The sequence below is a fragment of the Pristiophorus japonicus genome, chromosome 1 (genome assembly GCF_044704955.1).
Source record: "Pristiophorus japonicus isolate sPriJap1 chromosome 1, sPriJap1.hap1, whole genome shotgun sequence".
Classification (NCBI taxonomy): Eukaryota; Metazoa; Chordata; class Chondrichthyes; family Pristiophoridae; genus Pristiophorus; species Pristiophorus japonicus.
In genome coordinates this window covers 106,344,012-106,356,208 of record NC_091977.1, presented here as the reverse complement: position 1 = coordinate 106,356,208, position 12,197 = coordinate 106,344,012, and the positions used below count along the sequence as shown (strand labels likewise).

The 12,197-nt window shown below is 41.3% G+C and overlaps 1 protein-coding gene across 11 annotated transcripts in view; it reads right to left on the bottom strand.

The window, feature by feature from the left end:
* Positions 1–12,197, bottom strand: part of agtpbp1 (ATP/GTP binding carboxypeptidase 1) — a 492,848-nt gene that overhangs the window by 141,677 nt on the left and 338,974 nt on the right. For all 11 annotated transcript variants that reach the window (XM_070882177.1, XM_070882142.1, XM_070882161.1 and 8 more), the window contains 2 exons: positions 10,017–10,104; positions 2,442–2,586 (listed from right to left, as the gene is read on the bottom strand). In XM_070882177.1, the coding sequence (XP_070738278.1) occupies positions 2,442–2,586; positions 10,017–10,104 (233 nt within the window). The remainder of the gene's footprint in view (positions 1–2,441; positions 2,587–10,016; positions 10,105–12,197) is intronic.

Here is a 12,197-nt window from a genome sequence, read left to right as displayed (position 1 = left end):
CCGCAGAAGTGTGAAATAATGCATTTGGGGAGGGCTAACAAGACAAGGGAATACATTACAGGAAAGATCTGATTGTACCAGAGAGGGTACAGGGAAGATTTATGAGGATGTTGCCTGGACTGGAAAATTTTAGCTATGGGGAAAGATTGGATAGGCTGGGTTTGTTTTCTTTGGAACAGAGTAGGCTGAGGGGAGACCTTATTGAGGTGTATAAAATGATGACAAGCCTAGATAGAGTGGATAGGAAGGACCTATTTCCCTTAGCAGAGGGGTCAACAACCAGGGGCATAGATTTAAAGTAATTGGTAGCAGGTTTAGAGGGGATTTGAGGGGAAATTCCTTCACTCAGAAGGTAGTGGGGGTCTATAACTCACTGCCTGAAAGGATGGTAGAGGCAGAAACCCTCACCACATTTTAAAAATACTTGGATGTGAACCTGAAGTGCCGTAACCTTGTAACCTACAGGGCTATGGACCAAGAGCTGGAAAGTGGGATTAGGCTGGATAGCTCTTTATCGGCCGGCGCAGACACAATAGGCCAAAATGGTCTCCTTGCATGCTGTAAATTTCTATGATTCTATGATTATTCAATTACATTTTTGCCTGCCAATCTTTGATTCCAATTTACCCGGGCCAGGTCCATTCTCAACCCACTGAAATTGGCCCTTCTCCAATTATGTATTTTGATTCTATATCTTTGTCCTTTTCCAGAGCTAACCTAAATCTTATGATACTATGATCACTGGTCCCTAAATGTTCCCCTACTGAAACTTGATCCACCTGATCCACGTCATTCCCCAGAACCAAATCCAGCAATGGCTCCTTCTTCATTGGGCCGGAAATGTACTGATGAAGAAATTTCTCCTGAACACACTGCAGAAATTCTTTCCCCTCGCTGCCCTTTACAGTATTACTATCCCAGTCTATTTTAGGATAATTGAAGTTCCCTTAGCATAATTGAAGTCCCCATATGATAGGATATAGCATTTGAAGATGAATTTACTAACCTCGACCACTCATGTGAGGTCATTACATTTCTTGCTGCACTGTACCCACATTCTCGGGGCTACGTTGCTAACATTCACTACTTTGTTGCCTGGAGAGTTTACATGAACTTGGGCCCCGTGTTGAGTGTTCAAGCCACTCAGCAGCACATTCGGCGCTAGGCTGAACTGCACAATTATGGAAATAAGCAGGCAGCACGAAGTTTGCATGCTGTCTGCATTTCTCTGCCCGGGTGCGGGTTAACTGCGTATTGCAATCCCTGCACCTGTTTTCTTGGACAAACCAATTTCTAGGCCCTTGTGTTTTAATGGAAAGGTTTAGTGTGGTGACAGCATTCAATATGGGTTAAGCACCAATTTATTATAGATTGGAGGAAAGTATTGGAATCGAGCTGCAAATGTTCTCTGGCCTATTGTCTTCAGAGAGGTCTGTTTGCCTTACACTCTCAGTGCTCCAGAAGGAAAACTTTTAGAATGATAGGTGTAATCAATCTGGATCCTGAACCAATATTCAGCTATTGGACCTACATATATGAAGGTATTTTTTTTTTGAAAATAGACAAATACAGGCAAGCAAACAAGCGAACAAAACTTCAAATCATTAAGATCAGAACATTTGCGAATACCATTTAACCCTAATAAATGCCCAATTGATTTACCCTAAAATATATGCTTGGACCAGATTGTATCTACTGGAAATGAATAGATATTGTACATCGGATCAAATATGTTTATTCAAACAACCACATAACTACTTTTGAAGGTGTGTTAAGCCAAAAAAAGCTTAAAGGGAGTAAAATATATCTTTTTTGTTTGAGTAAACTATTCCTTCTGATTATGAGGGCTTTGTAAAAGTTTGTTTAAAGAATTACACTTCCAATAAATTGGGAATCATCATTCGCATTATAGAAATTTCCTAAAAATGTTAGTGACACAAGACCAAAAGAAATATGCAGTGCAACCTTAATTTATTGAACCATTTGTACTCATCGGCTAGGTTAATGCAACACAAAATGGAAAGTCCATTTCCCTTCTTTTCCACCTTCCAACATAATTTTAAAATCAAATTAGAATTTGAGTACTAAATTTAATTATTTGACAATGCTCAAAAGGCATCAAACCTTTAAAAGAAAACTAAAAGCCAAGTTTCTTAAAACTGTACAAGATCTTTCAATAAAATATACTTCAAAACATAATCTCTACGGTGAAGCAATACGCTTAAAGTACATGCAGTCTGAACATCTATATGAAACAAAAATAAGTTGCTTACAACATCTAGCTAAGATTTCAAACAGAATATAGCTTCTTAAATAGAAATTAAAGTAAATAATGAAGAGTGTTGAGTTTAGCCAACCACACACTGCATAAAATGCAACTAATGGCTGCATTGCACATTTCTCCAATTAACAATTATCGTTCAGTATATTGTGCAAATTACCTGTAAGGTAGAGTATGTATATGGATAGTGATAAGCAAAATAGCACACATCATCCTTGTGAGAAAAGGTCATCGTAAATGTCAGAGTGTAATAAGATTTTCCTTTCAGACCCCCAGCTGCTATTGAACTTCTAGAAAAATGATTCCTACAAGGAAAATACATAATTGTGTTAAAATCTTTAAAAGAAATCATAGTTGAGCATTTAAGTTGATCCTTTCAAAGTGTCAGTTGCAGCGAGGTCACTTAACACTCTTCCTACTGGGACAGTAGATCTTTATTATTTACCCTGGCTGGTTTTACTGAAAGTCATCAGGTAATGATTTATCAGTTATACCAGTCAGCTTACAGTTTCCATGCACAAAGATGCTTCAGTTTGCTTGTCAGTATCGTGTACTACTTGAATAACCCTCTCCTTTTGACTAATGCTCATTTCCCTGTGCCTTACAAAACTACAGATAAAGGAGCCTTTGCTGCTTGTTTGTCTTGAGAATGGATTTATGTTTATTTTGGAAGCTGGCTAAAGCACTCAGGGTTTATAACCAAGAAATCTTGGAAATTTTGCTGGCGTTTTGTAGAAACTTTCAAAGAGGTGGCCTATAAAGGAAACCTGTAGGCTTCACATAACAACCACATTGATAATACTACAAATAAGGCAACAAATCACCTACCCATGGAATAGCTTATATAATGCCACAGAAAGTTAAGAGGGTACTCTTAGTGATCAATGAACTCCATAGATCTGGTCTCTCCTGACTGATGCTGAGGAAGTGACCAAGCCTTTTCTATTCTGTATTAGTTGATCTCCCATGCTGTTGCACGTAAGAAGCAATTTGGGAATCAGAGTTAGTTGCAACAGGAATTTTTGTGCCATACAGGCCGAGAAGCTGAGAAATATAACATTGCTGTGCTACAGCACTACCAATGGTAGGAGGGTGTAAGTACAAGGTGACAATTTTAGAGAGGCATTTAAATTGTGGACACAGATATTTATAATGGAAAAAGCTGGCACAACAGTGTGACAAAAATGTGACATGAAGGCTTTGTAGACAGGAAGTGTATTCCGATGCACAAATTTTTACATATTATAGATGGTGGAAGAGCAAATATGAAGCTTAGCAGATGAGATCCAAGACAAGTTTTAGGCTGTGACGGGGCTTGCAAGGGAAGGGATATTCTAAATAATGAAATATGATAGGCCTTTAACCATCAAACAACATTTGCCATGTGAAACAAAGGAATCCTTTATTTTCCATCACTTCCGAGTCAGAGGACTAGAGAAGGTTTTCTGTATCTAGCAGGGTATCAAACAATTCCACTTGCTTTGATCATTCTATAACCAATTCTATAATGTTGATTGCACACCAGCTGAAGCAGAAGCAACTGAATCCAAGCGAATACTAATGAAAACTAGTTGGATTAAGATGTGAAATGCAAACCTCGTAATCAATTTAATCATGATGGAATAGATGCCTTGCTTCAGATAAATTTTGTGGTCAACTGTTTAATGTTGTGCCTGAGGTTATTTGAGGCTACTATCTCTTCTAATTTATTACGGTTAACAAAAGACTAAAGTTACAGCTTAAATATTGTATCTTTTTCCAAAATAAATGGAGTTCAATACTTAAGGTTTGACTATAGGACTTTTTCATCTTGAACACGAGCTTCGGATTTCAAACCAGTTTTGTATATTTTTAAAGTAACAATGATAAACATTACTTGCTCTAACATCACGCAGTAGAACAGTTTCATGATTTTACAGTACTGCAATTTACACCTCAGTGGTAAGTAAATGCCTTTAATTTAAATTGTCTTGTGTGAGTCAATCTGCATTCCAGCTCCCCTGCGACCAGTTTGCACTAGCTATTTAGTCTGAATTTACACCATTTGACTTTCATTGTCCCATTTAGTTCTATATTTGTTAAATTAAGTGCTAGGGTCTCTACTAACTTCAAACAGTATTGCTCCTTTTACCTGTCATTCTGTGTTACAGGGTTATGACCTGATGTTTACATATGGATTTACAGTGTAATAGCTATTTTTTTAAATAACTAATTTATAGACCCAGATTTTGCTGGAGCGAGGCATCGTATGGTGTGCCCCATTAAGAGAGACATTTTCCCCTCACCCGTCAGCTCTGTAAGTTGCTGAAAGTGCGAGCTGATAACAAGGGCAACGAGGCATCTGGGACCTTCGTGAACGACAGGACCAACAGTCTATCTCCTTAGCCAATGAGATTTAAGGATTGAGAACGAAGCAGAGAATGATGGAGAAGCAGGGTGAATAAAATGTAAAATCCGATAAAGAAAGAGAAATAAAGAGGGAAAGAAAGGTTGGATTGAGAGAGAAAAAGAACAAAATTTAAACATTTGCAATTTTAAATATCTCTAACAACAATTTACTATCTGTGCTGCAGAGGTTGATTGGCGTTACAGGGAAATAAATCTCATTAAAAAATACTTGCGCTGTTAAGTACTAGCTTTAACTTTCTGCAGCGAGCTTAGCAAGTAATGAATATGTAAATACAGCAACTTCATGAAACTCAGGGAAGTTCAGGGCGAGCTGCATAACTAAAATGACAATTCTTTTTACAAACAACTTTAGAAGAAAAAAACTAATTAACACTGGAACACCATGGGCTAGACTTTCCACTTTGCTGGCTATCGCCCAAAAAATGGATGATGTTCCATCCTTAGCGATGTGTCAGCCTTACTGATCGCTGGAACATCGCCCATTTTTTGGATTGCGATTTTCGCTTTGGCAATAGCCCAGCGATGTGAAATAGGCGAAGTGAAAGACCAGTGATGTGAGATGGGCCCAGCGATGTGGAAGGCAAAAGCTTCCCTAGCAACGGCCTTCTGTGCATCGATTTTTTTTTGGTGACAGGTTTTCCTGCGTTTTGGGAGGTCAGGGGTCATCCAAACATGTGCAGAAGGCCGTTGGAGGGAGAGAGAGAGAGCGAGAGATAGAGAGGAGAGAGAGGAGAAAGCAGAGAGTTGTTGGAGTAAGAGAGAGGAGATTTGTGGAGTTTTTTTGCCATTGGAGATTTGGATAAATAGTTTTTTGCCGTTGGAGAGTTGGATAAAGTGTTTTTTTTTGCCTTTGGAGAGTTGGAGATTTGGATAAATTGTAGAGATGTCATCATCATCATCGACCAAGAACGTGGATGGGGGTCGGAAAAGGGCAAAGCCATTTTCGGACAAGGCCCTCATCGAGGAGGTCTAGCTGAGGCCTGAAAGGAGCCAGATGCATAGGATAGTGCCGCAGTAATCTTGATCTCAACAGGCAGTGCGGTCCTGATGGTGCTGGTAGGCTACAGATCCCTCTTGATGAGCTGGCATCTCTCATCGATGACCTCCTTTCGGAAGCGCAGATTCCGAAGACACGTGTTATCAGACAAGTGGAGGTAAGATTGCTTTTCCCTGTACGTTCGTTCGTCGGCTGTACGCTCCTCCGCCTCCACATTTGTCTACCACCTCTTCCATCGGCCCGTTGACTTAACTGAACTTCAGATGCCAGCATGTGAGCAGTTACAAGTAATGGTAGAGAACTTACGGGCCCCATCACTATCACTACTTTTATCACTATCACTATTGTTATAAATGCCCTTGGTATTAAAAAAATTTAAATATTAATAAATATATAAATGTAAGTATAAATGTGAGTGGATCTCTCAGTAAAAGGACCTTAAATAACTCAGAAATTTTAAGCCCTTTGTTTTATCAGCCTCCTCCCTTCCTCCGACGTTCAAAATGGCGTCCGTAGTGCCTAGTTCTGAGAGGAAGGCCAGGAAAAAGCAACTATTCTCCAGCGATGTTCTCGGCGAGAGATCAGCCCAGCCATGTGCCGAAAGTTGCGCCCGGCAATGTGTGGGCGATCACCCCAGCAATCATCTCGGCGATGTGAGCCGAAAGTTGGGCCTAAAATTTTCCGGCGATGTGCCGGCCCAACTTTCCACTTTTTAGTCAAAATGGGCAATAGCGGGCCATTTTGGGATGATATATGGGCACTAGCCCAGCAATGTGAAGTGGAAAGTCTAGCCCATAACTTTAATCAAAGATACCTTGAAGCAAATAACAAGGGAGACAGATCCTTTATAATGAAAGGTCATCGACCTGAAGTGTTAACTGTTTCGCTCTCCACAGATGTTGACCCGCTGAGTGTTTCGAGCATTTTCTGTTTTTTATTTCAGATCCTCCCAAATGTCCAAGTTAAAATGATCCTCATTGTTAAAAGTATGAAAATTGGAATGTAAGCATCTTCCTTCTGTCTAGGTTAGCAGATTATCATCACTGAATGGGATATAAGAGGATAATTAAGCCTGCAGGTGTTCGTGGAACTAACTTAGTCAGGATGGCCGAGCGGTCTAAGGTGCTGTGTTCAGGTCACTGTCTCCTCTGGAGATGTGGGTTCATGACCCACTTCTGATAATTCCTAAAAGAGTTTCAATGGAAGAGTACCTTGTAAAAAGAGAGACCTTTTGGATCGTTGTGGGACATGCATCATGCCCAGGCAGGGAGTCCCCAACACCGCTAGCAGCTACATCACCGGAGCTGGACTCCAGTCTCAGGATCCAATATTATAGAAACATAGAAAATAGGTGCAGGAGTAGGCCATTCGGCTCTTCGAGCCTGCACCACCATTCAGTAAGATCATGGCTGATCATTCACCTCAGTACCCCTTTCCTGCTTTCTCTCCATACACCTTGATCCCTTTAGCCATAAGGGCCATATCTAACTCCCTCTTGAATATATTCAATGAACTGGCATCTTTATTATAAATTAATCCTTTCATATCCTTGAATATGTTATTGCCAGATTCCCTCTACATCAACAGACATTCAAACTATTTTCCTTTCACAACAATACAAGCTTTGCGACTGGTATTCAGTTTGAAGAACAGCAACTGGGCACAATAGTCACAACGGCTATCTGGAGAGGCAGCAGTCTCAGCTTTATAGGACTCATGAAACTGTAAATTACAATTAATACAGGAAGGAACATAACAGAAGAACCAGCCTGTAGACCGCTGCAATTACTTTGCCCAACTGCCTGTTCTGCGGTACGTAACCTAATCCCTGTGCCTCCAGTACTACTAAATGTGAACCAAATCATTGGTTCTGTCTGTACAGTAAAGAAAGTGTCCAGCTTTATACAATTTTGTGTCACTGAAGATTGATCGATTTTCTAACAAGGGCTTTTTGTGAAAGCAAGACTTTCCTTCTTAAAGGGAAATAAGATGCAAGATGTAATATCCCCTCACTGGGGTTCTTGGTGATGTTCCCCCAAGACAGAAAATAAAGTTTTCTCTTTCTTATCAGTATTAAAGGAAAGCTGCAGCTTCTAATGAATATGGGAAAAAATTGGGATTGGCCAGGTGTGAAAAATTCAAGATTCCAAAGACTTGACAGCGAGTCATTAGTGACTGTATATCAGAGCAATGCTCTCCAACAATAACAAAGGAAACTACGAAGATATGAGGAATGAATTGGCTATGGTAGATTAGGAAGATTTATATATTCCTTTCTGGTGTAAAAACACAAAATGAAAAGTGGCCCAACCATGGCTAACAAAAGAAATTAAGGATGGTATTAGATTCAAAGAGGAGTTATACAAAGTTGCCAGAAAAAGTAGCAAGCCTGAGGATTGGGAGCAGTTTAGAATTCAGCAAAAAAGACCAAGAGATTGATTAAGAGGGGAAAAATAGAGTATGAGAGTAAACTTGCAAGGAACATAAAAACTGACTGCAAAAGTTTCTACAAGTACGTAAAAAGAAAACGATTAGTGAAGACAAATGTAGGTCCTTTACAGACAGAAATGGGAAAATGTGTAATGAGGAACAAGGAAATAGCAGAACAATTAAATAAATACTTTGGTTCTGTCTTCACAGAAGAGGACACAAATTACATCCCAGAAATGCGAGGGAACCAAGGGTCTAGTGAGCAAGAGGAATTAAAGGAAATGATTATTAGTAAGAAAATAGTGCTAGAGAAACTAATGGGACTGAAGGCCGATAAATCCCCAGGGCCTGATGATCTGCATCCCAGAGTACTAAAAGAGGTAGCCATGGAAATAGTAGATGCATTGGTTGTCATCTTCCAGAATTCTATATATTATGGAACAGTTCCTGCAGATTGGAGAGTGGCAAATGTAACCCCACTATTTAAAAAAGTAGGGAGAGAGAAAACGGGGAACTACAGACCGGTTAGCCTGACATCAGTATAAGGGAAAATGGGAGAGTCTATTATAAAGGATGTGATAAAGGCACACTTAGATAATATCAACGGGATTAACCAAAGTCAACATGGATTTATGAAAGGAAAATCATGTTTGACAAACCGATAGGAGTTTTGTGAGGATGTAACTGATAGAACAGATAACGGAGAACCAGTGGATGTAGTGTAATTGGATTTTCAGAAGGCCTTTGATAAAGTCCCACATAAGAGGTTAGTGTGCAAAGTTAAAGCACATAGTAAAGTAATGTATTGAAAATTGGTTAACTGACAGGAAAGAGAGAGTAGGAATAAACGGGTCTTTTTCGGGGTGGCGGGCAGTGACTAGTGGGGTACCACAGGGATCAGTGCTTGGGCCCCAGCTATTCACTATAGATATAAATGATTTGGACGAGGGAACCAAATGTAATATTTCCAAGTTTGCTGACGACACAAAACTAGGTGGGATTGTGAGTTGTGAGGAAGATGCAAAGACGCTGCAAGGCGATTTAGATAGGTTGAGTGAGTGGGCAAACACATGGCAGATGCAGTATAATGTGGATAAATGTGAAGTTATCCCTTTGGTAGGAAAAATATAAGAAATAAATATTTTTTAAATGGTGATGGCTTAGGAGGTGTCGATGTACAAAGAGATCTGGGTGTCCTTGTACATCAGTCATTGAAAGCAACATGCAAGTGCAGCAAGCAGTTAGGAAGGCAAATGGTATGTTGGCCTTCATTGCAAGAGGATTTGAGTACAGGAGCAAGGATGTCTTACTACAGTTATACAGGGCCTTGGTGAGACCACACCTGGAGTATTGTGTGCCGTTTTGATCTCCTTACCTAAGAAAGGATATACTTGCCATAGAGGGAGTGCAGTGAAGGTTCACCAGACTGATTCCTGGGATGGCAGGACTGTTGTATGAGGAGAGATTGGGTCGACTAGGCCTGTATTCACTGGAGTTTAGAAGAATGAGAGGGGATCTCATTGAAACCTATAAAATTCTGACTGAGTTGGATAGACGGTGTGGGGAGGATGTTTCCCCTGGCTGGGAAGTCGAGAACAAGGTCACAGTCTCAGGATACGGGGTAGGAAATTTAGGACCGAGATGGGGAGAAATTCTTTCACTCAGAGGGTGGTGAACCTGTGGAATTCTCTACCACAGAAGGCTGTGGAGGCCAAGTCACTGAATATATTTAAGAGGGAGATAGATAGATTTCTAGAAACAAAAGGCATCAAGGAGTATGGGGGAAAAGCGGGAATATGGTGTTGAGATAGAGGATCAGCCATGATCATATTGAATGGCGGAGCAGACTCGAAGGGCCAAATGGCCTATTTTCTATGTTAATATATACACAGTACTTACTTGTAATAACAGATATCTGTTCCAGTTCGGACCCACTGTGGATTTCCAAGCATGGCTTCCTGGACAGAATACATTATGGGATGCATACCTTCAAAAAGAAAATTATAACTGTTTAAAATTGTAAGTGTTCAAGGTTCATTTGAATAAAGATTTTAAAGTGAAGTATAAATTGCATACATAACCCTTCAGGCACATTTCACAGCTTTAACAGTGTGAGGTTTATCCTCCATTTTCTATTCATTCACCATGTTATTAAAGCCTTAATTTTGCAGAGAGATAGGGCTGTAATGAAACACATGGAAAGCAGATTGTATTCTACTATCCGGCAGTACAGTCAAAGTATTTCAAAAAAATGTACAAATGCACACACACATATCACATGCCGCATTGGTGAACACATACACCCATTATGGATTAAGGAAGTGGGGTGGGGGGAGTTTTAGCCCCCAAAAACAGGTGGTTTGGAGTCAGCTGGGAGGTTGAAGAGTTACAAATCTGAATCCTGACCCCAACCTGCCCACTTCTGGTTTTTATGGAGGTAGGACGGGGGGTGGGCAGCCAACCTGCATGCAGGAAGTGGGTTGGTAGTTTAGCTATTATAATGAGGCTCCGTGCCTCATAGTGATTCACCATTTTAAATGTAACTCTGGGCGGGCGGGCAGGCTTCCCTGGCCTTGGGTAACTTGTCAGCTACAGGGAGGCGAGGAATGCTGGATCCAGGAGGTCAGTACCTTTCCACTTACCTGCTGGATCCAGTATTCCTGCCTCGCCAACCCCCCGCAATCAGACACCCCCGACCCTTCTGGCCTCCTCCCCATCCTCCAATCTCACCTCCCCAACGAGGCCTTCGATCTCCAATCCCCCTTGCAGCCTGCAATCCTCGGCCCCCGATTACGCCCTCCCCTCCTCTATCACCTTTCGACCTGTTCCCTCCAATCCCCCGATCAACCTCTGCCCTCCGATCACCTTCCAACTTGCCCCTCCTCACCTCCCGATCTCCTTCCGGCTTTCCCCCTCCGGCCTTTCGGCCTCCCCAACCCCCCCACCCCGTTCCCGCCCCCGATCCCGATCACCTTCACACCTTCCGACTGGCTCCCGATCCCACCCTCCCTCCTCTCTACAGCCTGATGCTGCAGGTCTCTTCATCTGGCTGGCTGCAGGTGGGAAACTGTGCTTTGAAATGCTAATCAGGCCCTGCCACTAAATTCAGCAGGGCCTGCAAGAAACCCATTCCTGACTGCTTTCCAGCAACCCTCCACCCCGCCCGCCTCCAAATTAAAAATCCAGTCTTTGTGTTTAAAAAAAATGAACGAAAGTGAGTGCAGACAATGGGCAGTGGTTGTGCAACATTTCAGATTGATTAAGGGGCTGAACTTGCAGATTCACTGGCAGTTAATTACACATTATTTAGCTGATTTATATCATCATATTTTGGGACTCATTACTTTGTGACGGTGCTGGGCAGGACTGTATCTGGTATCATTAAATTGGCGGTGGTGGCAGATTGAAGTCTGCTTTCTCTGTGATGGCAGTGGGGCTGGCTTGATTTTGCCGTGATGATAGCTCATGGCATATATGGACGCTGTCTGCCTGATGCTGCATGCCAAATACAAGGGCTGTTGTTCTAGCTCTTAAATGTTACTGGTTGATGCAGGTGAACAAAGTCATGGGAGATCTGGAATCAATTTTATGAGGCTTTGCCTGTGGAGCAGAACCTTGCTGTGGCAGGTGTGGATCAGAAAATGAGGTACCTGACCTTTATATTATAGCTCACGTCCTTCAGCCTGTTTCAATTAATCTGGTGGATGTTAACAGTCTCAGGCTGCTATTTGAAGAAGACAAGGGTGTCTTTTAAAAAAAAAACACTGGGTCTTCCCAGCTTTAGCAAACTTGACAGGTTTACTTTGATGTTGCCAGCGATGCGAGACCCACACATTGAGAGCCATGGCATGGCAGCAGCTCGATTGTTTCACTGCCATTTGAAATCTAAAATGACCCAAAGAGGCCAACTGATTATATTCTGCCAGAGTCTGATTCAAAGCAATTACTTCCAAGATCTTTTTAATGAACAAAATCGCTCAAACAAAAGGCTGCAAACAGCATTGAGAAAAATTGGTAAACATTACTTATACAGTATTTGGCACCACTACCTAGTCAAAGAAAATTAAAATATTTAGTGTC